This window comes from Solanum stenotomum, chromosome 4 (assembly GCF_019186545.1).
Source record: "Solanum stenotomum isolate F172 chromosome 4, ASM1918654v1, whole genome shotgun sequence".
In the NCBI taxonomy this organism is placed as follows: Eukaryota; Viridiplantae; Streptophyta; class Magnoliopsida; order Solanales; family Solanaceae; genus Solanum; species Solanum stenotomum.
The window spans coordinates 6,831,079-6,856,559 of NC_064285.1; the positions used below are offsets into that span (position 1 = coordinate 6,831,079).

At 31.8% G+C, this 25,481-nt stretch overlaps 5 protein-coding genes across 6 annotated transcripts in view; 3 read left to right on the forward strand and 2 right to left on the reverse strand.

Annotated features, from left to right (window-relative positions):
* Nucleotides 1-25,481, reverse strand: part of LOC125861830 (uncharacterized protein C119.09c-like) — a 436,566-nt gene that overhangs the window by 42,107 nt on the left and 368,978 nt on the right. The gene's annotated exons all lie outside the window — the stretch shown is intronic.
* Nucleotides 1,250-4,963, forward strand: LOC125861828 (soluble inorganic pyrophosphatase PPA1). Its single transcript, XM_049541707.1, has 9 exons — nt 1,250-1,387; nt 2,353-2,493; nt 2,596-2,624; nt 3,672-3,737; nt 3,933-4,040; nt 4,153-4,218; nt 4,299-4,419; nt 4,515-4,596; nt 4,692-4,963. The coding sequence occupies exons 2-9, from the start codon at nt 2,373-2,375 to the stop codon at nt 4,732-4,734; spliced, it is 636 nt and encodes a 211-aa protein (XP_049397664.1). The 5' UTR covers nt 1,250-1,387; nt 2,353-2,372; the 3' UTR covers nt 4,735-4,963.
* LOC125861833 (heavy metal-associated isoprenylated plant protein 30-like) lies at nt 10,113-12,458 on the forward strand. Its single transcript, XM_049541712.1, has 3 exons — nt 10,113-10,274; nt 11,333-11,408; nt 12,056-12,458. The coding sequence occupies exons 1-3, from the start codon at nt 10,245-10,247 to the stop codon at nt 12,376-12,378; spliced, it is 429 nt and encodes a 142-aa protein (XP_049397669.1). The 5' UTR covers nt 10,113-10,244; the 3' UTR covers nt 12,379-12,458.
* Nucleotides 16,498-17,211, reverse strand: LOC125862902 (uncharacterized). Its single transcript, XM_049543025.1, has one exon. The coding sequence runs from the start codon at nt 17,209-17,211 to the stop codon at nt 16,498-16,500; it is 714 nt and encodes a 237-aa protein (XP_049398982.1).
* On the forward strand, nt 20,648-23,716 carry LOC125861821 (probable cinnamyl alcohol dehydrogenase 1). The gene is made up of 7 exons (XM_049541700.1): nt 20,648-20,768; nt 21,991-22,089; nt 22,303-22,416; nt 22,505-22,735; nt 22,879-23,164; nt 23,274-23,424; nt 23,512-23,716. Exons 2-7 carry the CDS (start codon nt 22,001-22,003, stop codon nt 23,706-23,708), a joined length of 1,068 nt encoding a protein of 355 aa, XP_049397657.1. The 5' UTR covers nt 20,648-20,768; nt 21,991-22,000; the 3' UTR covers nt 23,709-23,716.

Consider the following 25,481-nt stretch of genomic DNA (forward strand, 5'->3'; position numbering starts at 1 on the left):
TAACAAATATATATTAGTGACAATTAGGACGTGGATAAATATTGTGTGAATATAAGATAAAGTCATTATTCAGTTGTTTAATTATTTGGGTGGTGCGCAATTACAACTATTTTTTTAATGTGATGTCAAAGATTGTCTGCATGGAGTTTTTTAGAAGAACCAACCAAGCAAGTGGTTATATCTAATTTTTTTTAATGTCATGTGAAATATTGGATGCATGGAGTTTTATAGAAAAACCAACCAAGCAAGTGGTTATGTCTATTTATTTTTTTACTCCTTCTTAGAACTTTGTAAGCGTATGAATTCATTCATGTTACAAAAAAAATATTATATATAGTATAATTTAATTATTTCAATTTTTCTCAAAATATATTGGACCGAATAAAAACATCTTTTTCTCAAAATGACATGTCATAATATTTTATTTTTATTTTTTTTGTTATAATTTTTAAAACTCTTTTAAGCTGCTCATATCTTATATTATTCGGTAAAAGATAAAATGAATTCATCTAATTCTTGAATAGTTATAATACATTTATCCCATAAAGATATAAATATACTACTAAAGATATACCCTCTTTGTCCCTAATTACTTGTCTACTTTTCTTTTTTTAGTTCTCCCTAATTACTTGTCCATTTTGACAAATCAAGAAAGGATAATTATATTTTACATATTATTACCCTCAATTAATTACATTGAAAAAGGTAAAACTTTTTGAAAATATTAAGTTTTTAATTTATCCACTTCATAATTAATAAATGTAAAATGGTAAACTCACTATGTCAGTCATTATTTTCTTAATAGATGTGCAAATTCAAAAGTAGACAAGTAATTAGGAATATAGAGTATATTGCAAGTATACATAATATATCTCTTGTTAGTAATTCGATAGTTGAATTGACCAAACATAAACTACTTGTCTAATACTAATTGAAATTTTTCATAGATAACTTGATCAAACACAATTACTACTCACTCAAACTAAGAAACCTCAAATCAAAACTAAGGAATTCTACTCTAGTTTTTCCTTTCGTTAATAAACTTGAAAATACAATTTTTTTTTTAATAGAAAGCATTATTTCCGAATAGATCATATTCAATGTGAATTTAAATTAATCTATTTTCAACGTAGTAATAAGAAAATTTAAAATAATTTTTTTTTTGTCAATGTACTCACACAGACCAAATCAACGGAGAGATAGTGGGAAAAAAGAGGGCATTGAATGAAATGTTGAAAGGTTCAAGGAAAAATAATCGGACATCAACAAGTTTTCTACCACCACCTCTCTATTCCTACTTTACTTACATATATATATATACATACACTCTTTCTAACCTTTTCATTCACTCTTTTTCTCTCTCTAGTCTTCTTTCGTTCAATCCAAGGTACGCTCAGCTCCATTTGGTTGAAAATATTGATTCTCGCAAATTAATTTATGCTTCGATTTGGTTAGAAGATCATGATTATCAGTCTGTATACGTTTTTTTTTAATTTTTTTTAATTAAATATGAGATAGTTTGAGCTAAGATTAATGGAGTCAATTGGTTAATCCACCTGGTGATCTGATTTGTAATACTATAGTCTAATAGCTGGCTAACCTGCAGATTCCAGTGATTTCTCTGTTAAATCGTCATAGATTTCACTTGGATTATTCCAGTTTTGGTTGATCATATATGCACAGTTCTTTTTCCTTTTCTTACTTGCTCTGCTTCTGGAAAATTTGTTTTGATCTACGGTGTGTTCAGTAGGAAGGAAAATGTTGAAATGCTTACGAGGTGGTGGGGATGGAGATTTGGGGGCCTATGGGTGGTGGGGATGTCAGTTGTGGAATTGTTTTTTTTTTAAATTTTGACCAATCGAACATGAGAAAATGTTTTCCCCTAATTCCCAATTTTTTCTACACGGGTAAAAATGCATGGTGCAGCTAATAAGAACTTTCTAGTTTCAACTGCTTTGCAATATGGAAACTTAATCACACATAAGTTCATTTACTTCTTCGATCTTATATTTTGGGGATTTGTTATTGAGACAAGTAGAGCTTGATAGTACTATTTCCCTTAAGGTCAATGTACTTTTCGAATAGAATATACATTCGACGTAACATGATTATATGTGAACCACGCAACAATGCATCTGACATACAGTGGAAAATTTAGAATCTAAAGTGAGTGGGTTCTGAATGAGTATGATCTTGTTATAGTTACATATGCATACGAAGTTCCAACTATAAGTTAAGGGTTCATTTGAATCCACAGAACTTACTCTAGATCCGCTTATGTTAACTTACTGTTTCCTACTACATTTTCATGAAATGAACCTAAAGATCTGTTGTCCATTTACTTTCTTTCAGGTTTACCAGAAATTGTAAAAATGAGCAATGAAAACGATGATCTGTCTCCACAAAGACGTGCCCCTCGTTTGAATGAGAGGATCCTATCATCTATATCCAGGAGGTCTGTTGCTGCTCATCCTTGGCACGACCTTGAGATAGGTATCTAGCTGGCACGCGCTACATATTTTCATCATTCTGAAAAACACAAATTTCGCAGCAGTTGAATCTGATTATTTCCGGTTTGCTTCTTTTATTTTGTAGGACCTGAAGCTCCAAGTGTTTTCAATGTTGTAAGTATACTAAATCCTTAAGTTCAACTAATATGCAGCTAATTGGAATCCCCAGCCTGGGCACTTTAATTCTTCTTTTAAGTTGGGAAATTAACTAGAATTGTGACTTGCATAGTGCAATTTTCTATATCTGGCTTTTTAACTGGAAATTTTGGTATCACTCATTTGATAACATGGTGAAAGCACGAATATCATCTATGCATAATGCGAACACTATCAATATAGAAGAAGAAAACTGGAATTAGTGCAATTTTCCTTCCAATTCAGCTTGATATATGTGTACCTCTGATATATCATTAAATGTTCCAAATTCCTACTTAATTTTTTTTGAAATGGTAACTAAGTACATTATTGGAATAAACAGCAAAGCACGAAAATAAGTGCTCTGTAGGTAGAAGTCAGAAAATCCCTTGCGCAATAACAAAGAGAGGGGCACTATAATCTATACTGAAGTCGATTCCTGTAGTGAATTGATGAAGTCTAACATACTGTTTTCATCCATATAATCTTCTAAAGGCAAGTTGAGAGTATTGTCCAGCACCTTGTTTAACTCACTGTAGCAAGAGCCTACCGAAAAAGCATTAGCCAGATGATCAATTGATCTGCTTCTTCAGTTATTACTTATTAAAGTCATCTTTTCCATATCTCAAATCAGGAGAGCCAATCTTGAAAATTTTCACAATAAATAAATAGTCTTCTATAGTTGAGACACTAGCTATTACCGTTCCAACGGGACATGCTATTGGTATTAGAGGAAAAACTATAAAGAACTAAAAGATCATTATATGCAATTATCCTACCATCTCCTACACATAAGCTGCATATATGATTCCATATCTTTGCCATCTGGATAAAAATGACAGTCGAGAGCTTCTTTAGTCCTTTTCTTCATTTATCTTGATTGTGGGGGATTTTGATTTATTGGGACCATTAAGTCATTCATGTAAATAGATCTACAAAAATGAGAAAGGGTTTATTACTGTATTATCTGGTTGTGTGGAAACACTAAGTTGGTGTTATTGTGATCGCCACAATGCGTTCATGCAGGTCATTGAGATTTCAAAAGGAAGCAAAGTCAAATATGAGCTGGACAAGAAAACCGGTCTTATTAAGGTATGATACAATGATCTAAATTAAGGTAATTTTAAGTGATGCTCCGAGGAGATGAGTATTTCGCTCTATGCTTAATCTTAGAGTGAGGGTACTATTACTTGCTAACCTTGGCTTTGGTCGAATAGTTTTTATTTTTATTTTTATAGCAGCATTGTGAATCACCCTTCAGTTTACGCCTTTTCCATGTATGACCAGGTTGATCGCATCCTATACTCTTCAGTGGTTTACCCTCAAAACTATGGCTTCATTCCCCGAACACTCTGTGAAGATAATGACCCAATGGATGTATTAGTCCTCATGCAGGTAGGTAAATGAATGTATAAGACAGGCAAAACTGCGATTGTTCTGTTTGCATTAGTGACTATTCCAAATAGGACTGATTGTAACAGTAATCGGCTTTTAACTTTTTCAACAGGAACCTGTCCTTCCAGGTTGTTTCCTTCGAGCTAGGGCGATAGGTCTGATGCCTATGATTGATCAGGTTCCTATTTTTATCCCAAACAATAACTTCCTCTTTGTAAACGTAACTTTCAACGACAATGTTTTTCTTCATCAATTCAGGGAGAGAAAGATGACAAGATCATAGCAGTGTGTGCTGATGATCCAGAATATCGCCACTACACTGATATAAAGCAGCTCCCCCCTCACCGCCTGGCTGAAATTCGCCGCTTTTTTGAAGACTGTATCCTCCTAAATTTATCTATTAATTATAACAACTCCCTTAGATAATGAATCTATAGAAAGTTTCATATGAGGAATTTCTTAACTCGTCTTCAGACAAGAAGAATGAAAACAAAGACGTTGCTGTTGACGATTTCCTGCCTCCAAGTTCTGCTGTCGATGCCATTCAGTACTCCATGTATGATATAACTCTTGATTCTTCTTATTGTCCATACACATTCTCATGTAATATAATAGTAACTTATCCGTTGCATGGTCGTTACGTTTCTGCAGGGATCTGTATGCTGAATACATATTACACAGCTTGAGGAAGTAAGGTACAATGGGACACATATAAACAGAATATCTATAGGTACAATGGGAAATGAAGACTGTCACAAGTTATCTTAATGATTTGCCATCATATTGTTTTTTTTGTACTGTTATTTTCTCTTTGTTGAATTTTTGTGTTGTATGATGTTATGACTTAGCAAGGGTTTATCCCTTACTGCTCTAAATTTGTACTGTTTTAATTATGTTGACATTCACTATTGCTACTTGTTCTTTTCTGTATTTTCAATCACTATATACTAGTAGTAATCAAAAGCTTCAAAAATATACTTGTTAATCTGAAAGTTGAACATGTAAATTGTAATTGTATCATTTAGGGCCCGTTTGGCTATGCGATATGGAATCATGAGAAGAAATTGAAGTTTTGTTTGGACATGCGATATGGAATTTTTGTGTTGTATATTTTCTCATAAACATGAAAATTTCATAAGTTGTAAAGCTATTAAAATAGCCTCAATTACTTATTCAATCTTATCAAATAAACAAAAAATTTATAAAATCGCATAATAAATTATTATAAAGCTATTTGTTTTTCACTTAAGTAATTGTTTCATCTAACTTTAATTTAATAAAAAAAAATTAAACATAAATTGTAGTGTACTAGTATTTAATATAATCCTCCCACATAGTACGGACAATTTCTTCACGTTGAACTTGCATTTCTCGATCATGTGACCGAGAAGATGAACCAACATTGTTACTTTGAGTTATTTGTTGGTCAATATCATTCGCAACTATATCTTCATGCTCATAGACCATAAATATTTCATTAGTACTTTGGTATTCTCGCAAATAATTATGTAACACTGCACAAGCTATGACAATTTTCACTTGTGTATCAATATTATAATGAATCATGCCTTGTTTCAGCATTCTAAATCTATTTTTCCAAGCTCCAAAAGTCCGTTCAATCACATTGCGCAGAGATGAATGCCGGTGTGAGTTAAAGTGACTATATGTTGGTGAGAATAATAATTTTATGTTGGTGAGAATAATAAATTTTATAAAGTAATGATGTGATTATAAATTTTATTTACATATGAAATAATGGTTAGTAGATATAAATGTGGGTTGTTTTAACAAAATATAAGCTCGTGGATCAATTTTTGTATTAAAATATCTCAAATCATGATATGGAATTCTCATATAATTTCATATCATGGTTTTTGGAGAATACTGTATCACATCTCATGATATGAAATCAGTGTAAAATCGCAAGTCCAAACGCTGATTCCATCTCACGATACCATATCACGATATGGTATCGCATTGCCAAATGCCTACTTAATTTGTGACAACAATTTTACAAAATTCAAGTTGTGAGATGATAATATTATACACATGAGATCATCTTGAAAATATATTTATTAGGATTGAATATGTCTAAACAATCTACTAAATAGAAAAATATGTCTACATATGTATATCCTCATGTATACGTTCCAAAAAAGCAGAAAATTTTCAAATATAATCACATAATTATCACTTATCACTTTACTATTTTTTTCCAACTCATATGCCACTAAACTTCGAGATACTAACTAAAAAATTACAGTTTTTACAATTCCGATCAACCCCTTCAAAGAGTTTTACTTTATTAATAAGGGAAACAATGTTATGGTGTAAGACTCAAAATTTCTTGATAAAGTGTTCCGTTCTTTTAATGTTTTACTTTATTCATACGAGTTTGGATTTTAGTTGGGATTAAATCAAAGCTTTTTAATTGAATTTTTATTTATTAAATTTAAAAATAAAAAGGATTAGCATCACAAAATTTAGCATTTTTTTTATGAGTTTAAGTTTTGTGCACGGTCAGTGTATAAGATTTTTTAGACCATCGAGTTATTTTTAAGATAAACATAGTAATTTAATTAAGTAATAAATATTTTTTTTTGAATATAATTATAATTACGGTAAAATATAGTAAAGGAAAGTTAAGTCATCTTTCTTCTCTAACTAAAATTAATTCATAGTTATCTTCATAATTAATCAAGTTTATTTGTTTTTCTACGTCTGTTTTTTTTTTCATCAGAAGTAATTTTTTAATTTCTTAATTGTCTTTGTTTTTTCTTTTTTAATTTTGATAAAGTCATGATCCGTAAACAAAAGAAGAAGAATTAAAAAAAAGTTGCAATTTGCAATTTATTATTCTGATCTACAATATTAAGATATCTCAAATATCCTGAAGATCAAAAGGGTTGATAACAATATAATCACTAATACAAATATAATTATTATCCCTGAGAAAATTCACAAAAACCTTGAAAACGTGATTTAACTGAAAATAATTGAAAGATCAATACAACAAAAGAAGACGCAAAAACTAAAAAATAGAACAAGAAGATAAAGAGATAGAACCAAATAAAATCAGATGTAGAAAAGCAAATAAACTTGATTAATTAAGAAGGTAACTATGAATTAATTTTGGTTAGAGAAGAAAGAGGACTTAATTTTATTTTATTATATTTTATCATAATTATAATTATATTCAAAAAGATATTTTATTAATTACTTAATTAAGTTATCATGTTTATCTTAAAAATAACCATATGGTGTAGAAAATCTTATACACTGACAGTGCACAAAACTTAAACTCTTTTTTAGGGAAAATTGCATAGTTAAGCAAACACATACTAGTTAAGTAGTCATCATAACTATAGTTTTAATTAATTATCACTCGCGACTAACATTCAGTGATAAATACGTGGGCTGAGTTTCGAGTTTATATAATTCGTACGTTTGTATTATTCAAATTTTATATAACTTGTGTATAATATAATTTGTATAACTGTTTAAACTTTAGATGTTTGTGTTTGTATAAATTCGATATTTCGAGTTTGTACAAAAATAGCTCAATTGCACAATCACACTCGCAAATTATACAAACGAAATTGCTTAAATTGTAGCTATAACTCGTAAATATACAAACTATAATTATGGAACATAATTAAATTTATTATAATAGATATTTGCGGAAACGAAAAGGAATCAAAGACAAAACAGTGTGTGTGTCATGAGATGAAACGGAGGGTGAAAATTGAGAGGTGAGGAATAAAACCTTTGATAATGGATTACTGGTTGATAATGGTGCATGCTTCGTATCATATAATAATAAATAAATAAATAAAAAGCTTACACGAGATGATGATCAGATCAAAATGAAAAGGAGATATTTGGAATATTTTGTTTCCTTTGCATCAAAAAAACTTTTGCACTTATCAGGTAGGATGAATACGATTCCTTTATTTTTAATTAAAAAATTTGAATTCAAATTTTAGGTATAATTATTATTTTGATATAACACATAAATATGTTACTTAACTCGCTTCAATTAATATCTATGTGCTCCAACTCTAGTTGTGCACAAGAAGACACTTTTAAATTTATATAAATTGAATAAGTAAATATACGCATCCTACGTAATGTCTTACATGAATTGTCAAGTAAGATGCCACGTCGAATGTGTGTGTCTACTTATTCAATTTTATATATGCGTATAAGTAGGGGTGTGCAATATTCGGATTAAACCGAATAACCAAACCGAAATTTTATTTGGATTGGTTTTTTGGTTTTTTGGATTGGTTTTGGATTAATAAATTACTTTGTTTGTTTTTTTGGTTTGGTTTTGGATTTTAAAAGATAAAAACCGAAAAACCAAAAAAAATCGAATTATATATATATATATACTGCGTGGAGTCACGTGGTGTGCCACATGTCAAAAGGTGTACAAAATTACAAAAAAAATGAGTTCAAGGGGGTAATGGGACCTTAATTTAGCTAAGGTGTGTCTCTAGGATTTCGGTCATAGTCTAGGGGGTACTTATGTCTTCTCCCTTTTATGTTTGAATTATATCTACAATAGGTATACTTATAAGTATTGTGTTTTAAGTTTTACTTATGATTTATATTAGAAAGTATATTTAAGGGATTAAATATTATTACTTTTGTTATATATGTTATTAATTATTGACATAACCGAATAACCAAACTGAAAAAAGCCAAACCGAATAGAGAAAAACCAAACCTAACCAAATTTATTTTGGATCGGATTGGGTTACACTTTTACAAAACCAAAAACCGAAAATCCAAACCAAATAGTGTAAGATCAAACCAAAAAACCGAATGCACACCCCTACGTATAAGTGTTTACTTATGTACATTCAAAGTTAGAGAGCATAGATACTAATTGATGCCAAATTAAAAGGCATATTTATTACGTATTATACCATTTTCTTGTAAGCAATCGTTTTTTAAAAATCAATCCTACATGATGCTAATCCCAATGAGTTAGGACTCTAATGCATATATCAGACACCAAATATCGAAAAATATATAGGAAATAAAGACCTTTAATTTGTACTTACTTTAGCCTATCTCATTTTCCTATGTCTTGATATTCCTTTTTTACTTTTCAGTGTCAGCAGCCATTTGGCTTGTCCCCATGCTTCAAGTTTTTAGATGCCATTCCCTTCCTACATAAAAGTGTTTTTCATTCAACAAAGTAGAATATTAAATAAAAAAACCCACATGCCAATAATCAATTGAAAAATTACTAAAAGTGAAGAGGATTGCCATTTTTGAGACAAGTGCACATTGTCTGCTTGCTTAATTGATGTGCTAATCAAGAGATTGGAACTTAGGGGAGAGATGCCTTAATTCTTTGGGTAGCAAAAGTATACTCTTAATTTAATTAATTATTTCTTCAACACGTTATTACGTGTGAAACTGCTTTTTTTTAAAGAGTGGTGACGGTGAGACTTAAACAACATATTATGCTTGACTATGGTAAATACCATGTTAAATGTGTCATTATCTGTCTATCTCATTATATTCTACAATAAAAATAACTTTTTAGCGACAAGAAATATGTACTTTAATATAGATTTTAGGAGCATTTACAAAAGTGTTAGAATATAATTATCACTAGTAATTACCTCAAAAAGGCATATTCAACAATAATTAACCTATTGTCGTTAATTAATTGCCGCTAACAATAATTTTTTATGAAGTGAGAAAACATACTTTTATATAATTTACTTAACTATGTCGTCTTTTTTATTGGCGTCTCATCTAGTGTGTGATATCTATATTAAAACTTGATTAAATTTGTATTATACGTTGCAGGGGCAATTTTAGAGACCACAGTTTCAATAAGATTTTCTCCATTTCAGGGCTTAATCCCAAGAAAACATACCGTACGAACTATTTGTCTTTTTTCTTTGAGTAAACCTAATTAAATTCAGATTGCATGTTATAATGCTCTCAACATAATTTTCTCTATTATCGAGACCGAACCCAAGTAAATATACCTTTATATAATTTACTTAACTAAAGTCTTCAACAATAAGTCTCCTCCCCTTTTTAACGAGTCATATATGTCATTGTCAATATATATATACACTCAAGCAACCTCTTTACAAATGGAAAGCCTATCCAGAAACTCTTTGGCACTGTTAGATCTCTTTGCTTTACAAAGCCATCAACAACAACAACAACATGCCTAGGGGTCGACCACTTTCTTTGCAGGTTTCACTTTCTTTGGTCTTTCTTCTTCCTTTAATCTTTTCTCACCTTTTCATCAGTTCAACCTGGAAATGATTTCATCTGAATTTACTAGCCAACTTTATTGTAAAGATGTATCTTTTGAATAATGGAAAAAGTTTCAAGTTATATGTATATCTTTACCTGTTTTGTCACGATCCAAAAGTCGAGTTCATGATGACAGACACCCTAGAACCCCAAAATGGTGTGTAAGCTAAAAGAAATAACACATACGAAACTTCCAAAGGGAAGTTAGGCCACAACCGTGATAGAATAAGTATAAAGAGTATTTAATACATTTCTAGATTCTAAAATATATTTCCAGTCTTCGAAAGAAAATTAAAAAGTATAAATGATAAATGGAGACCAATAGCGATCCGGAAAGCAGAATCTCACCCCTACTTCTGTCATCCTTTTGATGCAAAGCCTAGTTAGGATAATCTTCATAGTGACTAATTGAATCTAGTAATTTCTTCTCATATAACCTATCTTATTTTAAAGATTAAGAAAACTTACCTATAAATATTATTTAAGTGAATTTATACTAGGAAAAATTCTTTACACTAATGTTGTTTGACTTAGCTAACGCTAAAATGAATATGTTGATCACATGACTATCCTAACGACCATGCTAGGAGGATGCTGTTTTATAGCATCAGATCATCTGAATTTAGTATTTTTGACGTTACTATAACAAAAGAGATGTTTAATGGTAATACAATTTTTTATTGCCGCCAAAAATATTTAGCAATAATTGAGTTAATGTCATTACATTCAAAATTGCTAAAGTCTTTAATGATATTTAATTTGTATTATAAATACTCATATTTATAATTGCGCTAAATAAACTACTCATCTTTTGTTTGTTATAGTGCATGGAGTATAATTTACTAAGATTAATTGAAATAAATAGTAGATTTGAAATCATAATTTAAAACCTTAAATGTTGAATAACGATAAATAATTTGAGATGGATAAAGTACAATTAATTTAGTAAGCAAAGAATAATTGTGAGAATTATTTAATGGTGATTTATTTTACAGACGGTGGAACTCAAAGTAAGGATGTGTTGCCCTGGTTGTGAGAGAGTTGTCAAAGACGCTGTCCTCAAGCTTAGAGGTATGCAAAGATTATGCATCATCGGTTTTAATTTATTTATCTTACTTTTTTTTTTGGTCCATTGAAAAGAATATTTCTTTTCTTTATGGCTTTATTGATAGCTTTTTTATTTTAACTTTTCATATAGCATATATCAGACTACAAGATTTTAAATAACTGAATTTAAAATCTTATTAGGTATTTAAAATCATCATAAGATTTTAATTAAAGTTATTGAATGCTGTCAAATTCATAAGTGAAACTATAGTTCCACCGCCCCTATAGTAAAAATTCCATTATAGTAGTATGTCAAGCTCTCATTTTTTTTTTGTTTTTTTAATGACTCGAACTTACAATCTTAAAATTGAAAGTGAAAGGTGCTTACTATCCAAGCAACTCCCTCATATCAAGTTCTATCATAAGTATTCCATGACAAATCTATAATTTTCTTAATTACAATTGAACTAAGTATTATGATTCACATTATCACATACCCCTAACAAATTTGTGACGGCCTCATTGGCCTTCACAAACTTGTGACAAAATTATGACATGTCCGTCACAAATTTTGTTCACAACAATTAAATTCGCCACAATATATACATCAAATATTTTGCTACAAATCTATAATTTTGTTAAACGTACAATAATGAGCATATAAATAACAGGGGTGGATTCAGTAGAGATCGATGTAGAGATGGAAAAGGTGACCGTAATGGGATACGTCGATCGAAAAAAGGTGCTAAAAGCAGTAAGAAGATCAGGAAAGAGGGCAGAATTTTGGCCATACCCAAATCCACCACTATATTTCACATCATCAAATAATTATTTCAAAGATACAACAACAGAGTACAAAGAAAGTTACAATTATTGGAGGCATGGTTATAATGCTACTGATAAGTATGGTACTTTGCCTATAACTCAAAGAGGAGATGACAAAGTTAGCAATTTGTTTAATGATGATAATGTATATTCTTGTTCTATCATGTAATGTATAAAACATGTATGTTAATTAATTATAATCTTGATGTTATTGTTGTCAATTTCAATAAAAATAATGAAACATTAGGCTTTCTCCGTATAATCCAAGTTTTTTGTATGTTGTACAAAAGGACTTAATTAACCAAATGCTAATATAATATATATAATTGTTAACTTCGAAGAGTGGGCACAAATATGGAGAATTAAAAAAAAAAACAAATTGAACTAATTCGATTTTTTTGATTTTGCTTCTTTGGTTTTCGGTTCGGTCTCATCCTTGTTCCTCGAGCAGTAATTGGAGGCACATGTTTATGATTAGACAAATATAATCTTTTAAGCACAATAAATATTTCATTGTGAGACACATAATAACTTAACATGGTTTAAAAAATTTAACTGTCTTATACTTTAATTTTGTTCTTATTTTATTTTTTATTCGCACCAACAAATCATTTTAAAAACACCGAATCAAAATTGAAAAACCAAAACAAATTAGTTCAATTAAATATTCAGTGCCCACTTTTTCAAAATCGAATGCTGACCTCTATTATAGACTAGTTCTCTTCCATAATGAGTTAGGAACTTAGAAGGAGAGAAGGGTTCATTTAAATTCGAGTTAATATTTCAAAAGGTCATTCACCTTTGAAAATTTATTTAGTAAAATTACTAAACTTTATTTTGTATCAATAAAATTACTCAATTTATGTTTTTCTATCCATAAAATCTCTCAACTAAATTTAGCATTAANATTTTGTGCTATTTGAATTGCAGATTTATTATCACAAAACAACTTCATAGGTCCATCACTTTTAACTCCAAGATCACGCAAAACTCTTTGGATCCATAATAGTTCACATAAACCATGCGTCATACCTCGAAATTTCGCTTCTGCGCTTGATCGAGAAACAACTTTTTGTTTCTTACTTCTCCAGGTAACAAGATTACCTTCAACAAATGTGAAGTAACCTGAAGTCGATCTCCTGGTTGAGCGATCTCCAGCCCAGTCAGCATCTATGTAGCCTTCAACAGTTGGTGTTTCATTCTTTGAGTACATCAACCCTTTTCCAAGAGCATTTTTCAAATACTTTAGGATTCTATGGACTGCATTCAAGTGTTCTATACTTGGAGCATGCATAAACTGGCTCACCACACTTACCGCATATGCAATATCCGGTCTAGTATGAGTTAGATAGATCAACTTCCCCACTAGCCGCTGATAACAAACTTTGTCTGTTAATTGTTGCGCAGAAGAAATTCCAAGTTGTTGGTTCATCTCCATCGGTGTTTCAGCTGGTTTGCAATCAAGCATTCCAGTTTCTATCAATAAATCCAATACATGCTTTCGCTGGGAAAGAGAGATTCCCTGTCTTGACCTTGACACTTCAATACCTAGGAAATATCTCAGTTGTCTTAAGTCTTTCATTTCAAACTTGGTCGCTAAGTATTGTTGTAGTTTCTCCATTTCTTCGGGGTCATCACCAGTTAATACCATATCATCTACATATACAATCAATGTTGTTATCTTTCCCTCATTTTGTTTAATAAACAAAGTATGGTCAGAGTTACTTTGCAAGTAACCAACAGACTTCATCTTTGAAGCTAACCTCCCAAACCAAGCTCTAGGCGACTGTTTTAGCCCGTAAAGTGATTTTTTCAGTTTGCATATTTTGTCTTTATGCATTGTTCCTTGCTTAATGCCTGGTGGAAACTCCATGTATACTTCTTCCTCCAAGTCACCATTTAGAAAGACATTTTTCACATCAAACTGTTGTAAAGGACAATCTCTATTCACTGCAATAGATATAAGAATACGAATAGTATTGAGCTTGGCTACTGGTGCAAACGTTTCTTGGTAATCAATTCCATACTTCTGAGCATAACCCTTCACAACTAGCCTCGCCTTGTATTTATCAATGTTTCCATCTACATTAAGTTTCACAGTATATACCCATCTACAACCAATTGTCTTTTTTTCTCTTGGCAGCGGAAGTAACTCCTCCCAAGTTGAGTTTCTTTGTAAGGCTTCCATCTCTTCATACATTGCCTTGGTCCATTTTGGATCTGTTAATGCATCCTGCACACTACTAGGAATAGATACTTTGGATAATTGATTAACAGTTAGAGCATATGAATCCGATAATCTATGACTTGAGATATAGTTACTAATTAGATATTTGGCCTTGGTTCTAAGATCGGGTTCATATTGTTTTCTAGGGACACCCCTATTTAATCTTAATGGTAATTGAGAAAGAGTATTAAGAATTACCTGAGGTGCAACATCTTCTTGAACATTCTGTGAGGACTCTTCAGCTGATGGTGTTAATATGAGGTCTTCTACGGTATCTTCATTATGCATCGATACTTCATCCCTCTCAGATAGATTTGGAAAAACTGGAAATTCGATAGGATCCGAGGAAATCTCTTCAATTACATGTGTATTCTTACTCAATCTCCTTTGCAGTTCTTCCAAGTCTAAGAACTCATCTTGGTCCAGTGGAATTCCAGTATCTTGCTTGTTCGGCTTAAGTGCTTTACTCACATTCTCTTCATAAAGAGTTGAACTGGAAACTCCCCCTCCATAATAAGGTTCTTTCTCATAAAAGGAGACATCTAATGTAACATACAACTTCTTATTCTGAGGATCATAACACCGATACCCTTTCTGGAAGTCTGAATACCCAACAAACACACATCTTTTTGCACAGGGATCCAATTTACCTCTTAAGACTTTTGGAATATGGACATAAACTGTACATCCAAAAACTCGAGGTTCAAGGTTCGGCAGATGGGCTATCGTGCAAAATGACTTTAGCTTTTGTTGAGGGGTTTGAAAGTCAATAACCCGGGAAAGGGCTCGATTGATAAGATAAATAGCCGACTTTACTGCTTCCCTCCAATAAAAGTGAGGCATGTTCATACCAAAAAGATAGGCACGAACTACTTCCAAAATTTGTCTATTCTTTCTTTCTGCTAAACCATTTTGTTGCGGTGTATATGTGCATGAAGTATGATGTCGTATCCCCAACTGACTAAGATATTCTCCGAATGAACCATCAATAAACTCCCTAGCATTGTCAGACTGCCAAATTCAAATTTTCCTTTGGTATTGAGTATGCACCATATTGTAAAATTCCTTAAATGCTTTAAATGCATCACTCTTCTTGTAAAATAAAGACACCCATGTCATTCTAGTGCATTCATCGATAAAAGTGATAAAATATCGAGCTTTTGAAATAGAGGGGATCCTTGCTGGACCCCAAATATCAGAATATATAACAATGAAAGGTTCTGAACATTTATTCAAACTTGGAAAATAAGGAATTCGATGGCTTTTTGCTAGTTCACAAATATTACATTGGAAATCTGAAACATCAAAATCAGCAAACAAACTTGGCCTAAGTGTCTTAAGATAACCAAAAGAGATGTGTCCTAGTCTCCTATGCCATAGCCATATTTTTTCTTTAGCTTTATCAACTCCACTTGTATGACATGCCTGCCCAAAATTATGCTCTGTATTCTCATCCAACTCCAGATAGTATAGCTTTTCCCGTTTAACACCATAAGCAAGAGTCTTCCGGGTCAGAATGTCCTGAAAGATACAAAATAAGGGCCAAAAAATAACAGTACAATTAAGAGATGAAGTAATTTGGCTTACAGACAACAAATTGTTTTGGAGTGAAGGCACCACCAAAACAGTTTCAGGAGTCAAAGTACTAGACAATTTAACAGAACCCTCCCCCGTTATATTACAAGTATTTCCATTAGCCGTAGAAATAACTTGTTGCGAGGATGGGTGAATAGTTTGTAACTTATTAGAGTCTCTAGTCATATGATCGGATGCTCTTGTGTCAATAATCCATGTATTTTTCTTGGAAGTGATAGAAAAAACATCAACCTTACCAAAGTTACCTGGCTGAGCCACATTGTGGCTATTGTTGCTCTGCCAATCAAGTTCTTTCTTGGTTTTTTTGAAAAATTCCACCATTCTGGCTATCCAATAATCTCAAAGCAGCGCTGTTGGGTGTGCCCTTTTTCACCACAATGATTGCAAACAAAGTTATTTGTTTTTCCAGATAATGAAATGCTTCGACTCGTTTGTGTATCACGTTGAACCACCATGGCTGAACTTTCAGGGTGGTCTAGAACTTTCCATGATTTGTCTTTGTTGTGCTTCTCTCCTTACATACGCATAACAGCTTTCCAAATCCAATTTTGGATCTTTTCGCAAAATCTCACCACAAACTTGATCAAATTCTAAATCAAGTCCACTTAGAAATATGTGAACTCGAAGCCTAGCCACTACGGAATGTAACTGTACAATCCCTTCCACTGATCTCTCTTGTGAAGCTGTCCGATGGTCAATTTCCTGAAAAATTGCAATGAGTTCGTTATAATAGGTAGACAAAGGTCGACTATTCTGCTTGGCGGTGAAAGATTGTTGATTCAGTTCAAACAAGCGAGTCTCATCCGATCCATCATAGAATGTTTTTGAAGCACCTTCCCATATCTCTTGAGCGGTTGCTAGGCGAATAAATCTTTGCATCAGATGCGGGCTCATTGAATCAATAAGCCAACTTCGAACTTTGTGATTTTCGATGATCCATGTGCCATATGTTGGATTAGTTGATGATGGTTTGGTCAATTCGCTGGTAAGATATCCAACTTTGTTTCTTGCTCCAATACGCATCTCCATTAGCTGTGACCATAAAGGATAATTCGTTTCGTCAAGAACTATCCCAGTGGGAAAAGCAGAATTGTCCTGTTGGACTATGATTTGCGGTGCAAGGTTATTCGATTGGGTTACGGAAGTGGATGGAACCACAGGATTTAAGTCTGATACCATGTTGAACAAGGTCGCAGGCTTACATAAAGAAATTTGTCTTTCATGTTTTTATTCATTGTACTAATACATGTATTTATACAACAAAGAATAAACCTAGAAATCTATTTTAGGTAGAATTCTATTTTTAGGTAGAATACATATAAAAAACAGCAAATAAATATTACTAAAATAAAACTTCCTAAAATTGCAGTCTCTTGTCGTCAATAGGTTCGGTCTCATCCTTGTTTCCTCGAGCAGTAATTGAAGGCACATGTTTTTGATTAGACAAATATAATCTTTTAAGCACAATAAATATTTCATTGTGAGACACATAATAACTTAACATGGTTTAAAAAATTTAATTGTCTTATATTTTACTTTTGTTCTTATTTTATTTTTCATTCACACCGATAAATCATTTTAAAAATACCAAATTAAAATTGAAAAACCAAAACAAATTAGTTCAATTAAATATTCAGTGCCCACTTTTTCAAAATCGAATGCTTACCTCTATTATAGACTAGTTCTCCTCCATAATGAGTTAGGAACTTAGAAGGAGAGAATGGTTCATTTAAATTCGAGTTAATATTTCAAAAGGTCATTCACCTTTGAAAATTTATTTAGTAAAATTACTAAACTTTATTTTGTATCAATAAAATTACTCAATTTATGTTTTTCTATCCATAAAATCTCTCAACTAAATTTAGCATTAAAAAAGCATAAGAAGCCAAAATAATTTCTTATTTTTTAGTTGGGAGTCCTATTACTAATAGGGAAAATTGTATATAATAGTAAATTATTAATTCAAATTAAATGTTATAAACATAGTTTGATTTAATTGTACCCCATATCAAACTGTTGATATTTCGCCTCTCTCCTGGTGAATCTCGCTCGCCTCTCTCACTTTTTATACAAACGCAAATGCATAAAATGTGTTTGTGTTTGTATAAAGCGAGAGAAAATTGCATATATACATATATTTTCGTTCTCCTCTCTCCCTCTCCCAGATCTTGCTCGCCTCTCTCGCTTATACAAACATAAATGTATAAATTGTGTTTTTGTTTGTATAAAGCGAGAGAAAATTGTATATACACATGCAAATACATATATCTTCGTCCTATACACTTATATTATACAATACAAATATTCTCCTGTCCAATTCTCTTTTGCCTTTCTCTCTTTCTCGCTTTATACAAACACAAATTATACAATTAATCTTTTGTATATGTATACCGAAACAGAAACATATTATATACAACTGCTTTCTTTTGTATATGTATAGCGAAATATACTTTGTTATGAATTATGCAAACTATAGTTATAACATACAAATATGATTTTTGTGTTTGTTATACGTGAAAGTTGCTCTTACTAATATTTAGAGCTTGGATTAAGTTAAATAAAAAACTAGTTTGGTAGCAATTAAAGCCAACTGTCGTATATTTTGATTTTAGGCTTCAATTTTGATAACTTTTCAATAAACAATCACTAAAAATCAATAACATAATAAGTAATTTTTTCATCACCAATTCAAATATAATTTTATTCCATCAAAATTTATCAACAAACCGAACAATCCCTAAAATTTCTAAGCAAGTGATTTTTTATTGATTATAGGACAACAAATTCTAGACCGAAAAAAGGGAAAATTATTTCACATACCTTTCAACATTTATTTATTTGAGTCCCTATCATATGTAGGACACCAAAACACTTGTCAGCTTTGAATTGAATCCCCAAATCATAGTAGCAAATTCATAAGCCACAAATCAATATGAGTTATAGCAAAATGATTCGAATATCTCCGTCCTAAATCAGACGTCTTGAATTTTTTAACTTCATATATCAAAAAAGTTTCTTTCTTTGTTGCATACCATTGAATTAAAAAAGAAACCTCCAAAATCAATTTGCTTTCAAAATATCAAATTTTTTACATGTTATAAATAAATAAAAGAATCGGAGAAGGATCTAAAATGCCCCTCAAGTATTTGAATTAGTACAAAATTACCCTCCATCCACCTATCGGCCTTAAAATATCCCTGACGTCCACCTTTCAGTTCAAAAATATCCTCGATGTTAATCTTTTGACTCATATTTGCCCTTATTTTTAATAGCTCCCTTAAAGTAAAATTATTAAATATTTATTTATTATATTGCTTAATGTGATTGGTCCAAATTTAAACCCTTCTCAAATAAATAATAAAAATGATATTTTAAATATTCTATTTTTCTATAAAAACCACTTATGATTCATATTTTGACCCGATACACTTGAAAGTAATATTGAAAAAACAATTAATTTCATGATATCTTCCTATTGGCTTATTTTAAATCGATCCCAATTTATTATAACGTAGCCCAATTCATAAATGGGGATCCAACTAAAATCCACACTTACTCCGACTGATTGTCCATCTAAAAAAGTTATTATTTTCATTAATATAGAATTTTCTCTCAATTATCCAAATGTCTTGTTCATTTTCTCTTTTATTCCTTTTTGTAATCTTTTATTCTTTATTAGGATATCCGGGACTCAAACTTGAAATGAACTCACATATTTATATTCTTTTAATTAGTATTATTGTCATGATGGGATGAGGGTGGGGATAAGAGAAATAATTAGTTGTATTCTTTTACTATTAATTTTGGGCACACATAAAAGAAAAATGTAATATTAGTATATATTTGCTTAATTAACTCATTTTTTATTGAACTAACTATTTCTATATGAATGCACCGTTATTTTCCTCATTTTCTTTCTCTTGTTTGTCATAAATTAAAAAAATTAAAAATGATGGACAAGATCCAAATAGAAAAAAAATGGAAGAGATAGGAAGTGATTGGTCGGGAAGGGAGGAGTGTAGAGAGTAGATCCCTAGCCTTTTTATAATTTTAAATTTACTATGAAATTCAAAATCAAGTCAATCGTGTGATCTTATATTTTAAGTAATTTCAAATTATTTTAACGGAAAAGGGCCTAAAATGCCCTTAAACTATGAGATTTGGTACAATATTACCCTCCATCCACCTAATGAGTATGATCCGTTAGACATAAGAGTGTTTTTGAGCCGAAAGGTGGACGTCAGGGTCATTTTAGGACCGATAGTTGGATGGAGGGTAATTTTGTATCAATTCAAATACTTGAGGGGAATTTTAGGCCCTTCTCCGCAAAAAATAAAATAAATATAACTCTAACTAATTTCAAAATTTTAAATATTAAAGGGAAAAGACTCAAATATGCCATCGAACTTTTAGAAAAAACTCATTTATGTCATTCGTTAAAAGTTTGGCTCATCTATGTCATTACCGTTTAAGAAAATGTTCATTCATGTCATTATTTTTTAACAGTGGTTTTGCAAAACCATTTTTGACACGTGGCCAATTATAATTCGGCCACATCATTATTATTTTTTATAAAAAAATTCAAAATTCTTAACAAAATTCAATTTTAAAAATAAAAAACAAATAGAGTAAATCCATCTCAAGACTCAAGTAACTTTTTCATTTTCCGTTTGCGGTCACTTTTTTTGGGAGCTGTTGATTAGTTCTATCTCTTCCCTGTTCGTTCTCCCTTCCAGGTTTATTCTCTTTTCGTTATGAACTTTTCATATTTGAAAATCTGATATTTGGAATCAACTGTACTATAATTGTAATAGCAATTTGAAGAATAAGTCAACGATCTGTTGTATGTTTCAATTTTTTTATACTCACTATATCCCTATTGATGCAATCGTTGTATTTGATTTTTTTAATTTTTTAAGACGTTATATGGTCGATTAGAACAATTCTTATAAGGTTTTTGCATATAGAATGTAAATTGTTTATTTTTCGGAAAAATAAATTAACATATATCTGAGTTTTAGCTCTGAAAGTTTTGTTAGTGAGCCACTTTACCCCCAAAGTGGCACAAATCCGAATTAGTAGGGTCCAAAAACAACAATATATCCGGTGCAGTTCACGAAGTGGGGTCTGATCAAATGGGAGGGTAGAGTAGAGTAGAGTGTAATTAGACCTTATTTCTATGTTAAATAGAGAAATTGTTTCTGATAAACCCTTAGCTTAAGAAAAACATCCAAAGCAATTAGGAAAAGAGGTAATGGAATAACAGATAGTAATTGATTAGCACTACAACAAAATAATATGAAAGTCAAAGTTCAAGAAACAATAGATAGTAACAAATATCGAAGACAATAAACTATAAGAGTAATACTACGACTACTAGTATGGATGAATAACAAGACAATGCATTTCTACCTACTAATCTTCTACCCTAATTCGTGTACTCCACAATCTCCTATCTAAGGTCATGTCCTTAGTAAACTGACGTTGGGTCATGTCAGGTCTAATCACCTATTTTCAATACTTCTTCGGTTTACCTCTAACTTTCCTAAGGTCATCCATAGTCAACCTCTCACACCTCCGCACTGGAGCATATGTGCATCTCCTTATCACAACCATCTCAGTCTTGCTTCCCCTATCTTGTCCTCCATGGAAGCCACTCTCACTTTGTCTCCGATATCAACAATAACATGCCCATGTGTGTCCATCTCAACAATTCTCATCTACGCCAATATTTTTATCTTCTGAACATGAGAGTTCTTGATGGAGGAATATATGATTCCACTTCTTCCAAACATACTCAGATCAGTCTCAGAAAAGCTATAATGACACTCAAGTTTATCAACAAAGCTGTAAAGTTATACAACTTGTGGTAAAGGAATAGCAATCTTCGCAAATACACACTGCTAGGCTTCTCTGCTATAAAATTATTCTTACTTCTGTATTGCATTCTTAATGCAGAATAATTGTAATGACATCTGCAAGTGCAAACGAGAATTGCCTTGGTTGGGCAGCGAGAGATCCGTCTGGAGTTCTTTCACCTTATGAATTCAACCGGAGGTACATTTACAGCGTGCAATGATTGAATGGCCTTTTGAGATGCTTGATTTTCTTTTCTTTTGGTTGAGTTTTCGTCCTCTCCAAAGGGCTGTTCTATTTCGCCACTTTGGATTACATGATCATTCACTAACTTTAAATGGTTGAACTATTGATTTGATTCTACTTTTCGAGTTATTTTAAGTTGCAGCTAAAATTTTATTTTACTTACCACAGGGCAGTCAGCAGTGATGATGTTCTGCTAGACATTGCATTTTGTGGGATGTGTTTCGCTGATGTTATCTGGACCAGGAATATAATTGGAACTTCAAAATATCCTCTTGTGCCAGGGTGCGAAACTTGATTTCAGAAATTATTCGGTGCCAGGATACATTTTACCTCATTTACTTATATTGTGAAATTTTTTCATGATTGTCAGACATGAAATTACGGGAATTGTGAGAGAGGTTGGTACGGATGTTAAGCACTTCAAAGTTGGCGACCATGTTGGAGTTGGAACATATGTTAATTCATGCAGGGAATGTGAATATTGTTGTGATGCATTAGAGGTTCATTGCTCAGAAGGAGCAATAAACACTTTTGATGGTATGGACGTCGATGGTACAGTTACTAAAGGGGGATACTCCAGTTACATTGTAGTCAATGAAAGGTTAATATATCCAACTCTCCGACAAATTATGTGTTGTTCTCACCCTACTCGTCCCAACGTCCCCTGATCTATACCCTATGTGGACCAAATGGTCGTATAAAATAGGTATATAGTATACTGATATATGTTGTTTATATGTACAGGTACTGCTTTAGAATACCTGAAAATTACCCGCTTGCATCTGCAGCACCTTTACTATGTGCTGGAATTACTGTTTATACTCCGATGATAAGACATAACATGAACCAACCGGGGAAATCTTTAGGTGTCGTTGGATTAGGTGGTCTAGGCCACTTAGCAGTGAAGTTTGGAAAGGCTTTTGGATTAAAAGTAACGGTATTCAGTACAAGTATATCTAAGAGAGAAGAGGCGTTAAATCTTCTTGGAGCAGACAAGTTTGTAATCTCATCAGATGAACAGCAGATGATGGTATGATGTCAGTCATAAACTTGCAGTCTGTACTTCTCTATAGATATAGATATCACGATAATGCTATAACCTGCTGTTGTTGTGATTGATCTCTCTTACGTTGTTACAGGCGCTGAGTAAGTCGTTTGACTTCATTATTAACACCGCTTCTGGAGATATCCCATTTGATACATACTTGTCGTTGTTAAAGACTGCTGGCGTTCTTGTTCTGGTTGGCTTTCCAAGTGAAGTGAAATTTATCCCTGGAAATCTAATCCTCGGTATTATTTTCTGTATCTGCTCACAATTTGAAGCAAGTTTGTGTTCTATATGTCGTACTCTGGCTAAAAATGAGTTGTTTCTGGCAGGTATGAAGAGCATCGTTGGGAGCGTAACTGGTGGAACAAAGCAGACACAAGAAATGCTGGATTTCTGTGCTTCCCACAAAATTTATCCAGAAATTGAGATAGTCCCCATTCAGTATGTCAATGAGGCACTCGAAAGGTTAATAAAGAAGGATGTCAAATATCGCTTTGTAATTGACGTAGCGAACAGCATCAAGTAAAGGCGGGAGGAAGAGTATGTTCTCTTGAACTGATTTAATTAAACGTCGTAAAATCTCATATGAGCATTCATGTGGCTGTTGTAACACAGCTATAAAGAAGCCTATTCCCTTTCGTGCATCAGCGTAGTGTTTTTTAAAAAGTACTTTTTAAGGTCCAAGGTATAAGGGAATGATATTATGCAGGCTACACTAGATAGCCATGTTCATGCTCATTTTTTTGTTACTTTGGTCGTGCTTATCACGTGAGATTACACTAGGTATGTTGTTGTTGTTGACGACTTGACGTTGTTGGGTTGTTCCTATCATCTTCTTTGTCTCTTTATATATTGCTATAATTCATTCCAAAGTCATGCTTGTAGATGTTGGCTTTATGCATTTCAATCACTTTTATCTTCTCTCTTATAAGGAGAAAATATAATTGCAAGGATGATGCTAACTTGGTATCTAGTGGTAGAGCAAGGTTCTAGTATGTAGCATTTATTTGTGTCCTTACCAGTATTGTTATTAGGGAAAATGCTCAAACATGTCATCGAACTTTGAGAAATGACTTATTTTTGTCATTCGTTAAAAATTTGGCTCATCTATGCCATTTCCGTTTGAGAAAAGGCTCACCCATGTCATTATTTGTTAACGGAAAACAGTTCTGATTTTGTAAACTTATTTTTTACACGTGATCAATTATGATTCGGTCATGTCATTAATTAAATTATATTTTAAAAGAAAAAAGGCTCAAATATGTCATCAAACTTTGAGAAATGACTCATCTATGTCATCTGTTAAAAATTTGGCTCATATATGCTATTTCAGTTAACAAATAATGACATAGATAAACCTTTTCTCAAATGGAAATGATATGGATAAGTCTTTCTCAAACAGAAATGACATAGATGAGTCAAACATTTAACGGATGACATAAATAAGTCTTTTTTCAAAATTCAATGGCATATTTGAGCCTTAGTATTACACAATTCTATTATGACTATTATTGTCAATACTTTTATTTCTTCAATATTTTCACTTTAGCTTTTGACTTTTATTTCTTTCAAAACTTGTTTTGAAAAACATTTTTCTTGAGCCGAAAATCTGTCTTAAACATCCTCTCTACACGACAAAGATAAGGTAAGATTTTTGTATACTAGTACTATCCTTTTCAAATTTCACGAGTGAAAACTATACCGAATATGTTGTTATTTTTATTGTTGTATGCTAACTTGACAAACAATGAACCTGTCTCATCTCTGAACCAATTTGTATCTAGACAATTCACATCACGTATAGTGAAATGAAGGAATATAAAGTTAACATACTTTTTATATTTCTTTCATAGAAACAGTTAAACATATACGCTAAATTTATTGAAAAAGACTCTGGCCTCATTTGTTTTAACTAATAAATTAAGATGTTTGAATTTGAATACACCAGACGTGCATTAAGGCTTTATTTGTTTTTTTATTTAATAAGTGGCCTAATCTTAATTATTAAATCTATTTATTTTGTAGATCTGAATTTTAATTGTTGAGTGTTACTGTTGCACATGTGTATCACAATTGGTCAAAATATTAAACAAGTAGATATCACCATTTTATTCCATGCCTAATGAAAATTCACTTTGTGCAAAATGAAGAAACCCAAAATACCACAAAACAACACTAACACGCATAAATAGCTCTAATAATATAATACTCGAACCTAAAATATGGAGTTCTACTAACTTTATCAAATTTATAATGTTTTTTTTTTATTATTGATGATCACTGATTGGTAAATAATACT

Excerpts from the sequence above, each read along its gene's own strand:
- LOC125861821 (XM_049541700.1), top strand. The coding sequence starts at position 22,001 with ATGACATCTGCAAGTGCAAACGAGAATTGCCTTGGTTGGGCAGCGAGA. Across the intron at positions 22,090-22,302 it reads CCTTATGAATTCAACCGGAG|GGCAGTCAGCAGTGATGATG; the intron begins GTACATTTACAG and ends TACTTACCACAG. Across the intron at positions 23,165-23,273 it reads CAGATGAACAGCAGATGATG|GCGCTGAGTAAGTCGTTTGA; the intron begins GTATGATGTCAG and ends ACGTTGTTACAG.
- LOC125861833 (XM_049541712.1), top strand. The coding sequence starts at position 10,245 with ATGCCTAGGGGTCGACCACTTTCTTTGCAG. Across the intron at positions 10,275-11,332 it reads GTCGACCACTTTCTTTGCAG|ACGGTGGAACTCAAAGTAAG; the intron begins GTTTCACTTTCT and ends TTTATTTTACAG. Across the intron at positions 11,409-12,055 it reads CGCTGTCCTCAAGCTTAGAG|GGGTGGATTCAGTAGAGATC; the intron begins GTATGCAAAGAT and ends TATAAATAACAG.
- LOC125862902 (XM_049543025.1), bottom strand. The coding sequence starts at position 17,211 with ATGGTATCAGACTTAAATCCTGTGGTTCCATCCACTTCCGTAACCCAA.
- LOC125861828 (XM_049541707.1), top strand. The coding sequence starts at position 2,373 with ATGAGCAATGAAAACGATGATCTGTCTCCACAAAGACGTGCCCCTCGT. Across the intron at positions 2,494-2,595 it reads TTGGCACGACCTTGAGATAG|GACCTGAAGCTCCAAGTGTT; the intron begins GTATCTAGCTGG and ends TTTATTTTGTAG. Across the intron at positions 2,625-3,671 it reads CTCCAAGTGTTTTCAATGTT|GTCATTGAGATTTCAAAAGG; the intron begins GTAAGTATACTA and ends GCGTTCATGCAG.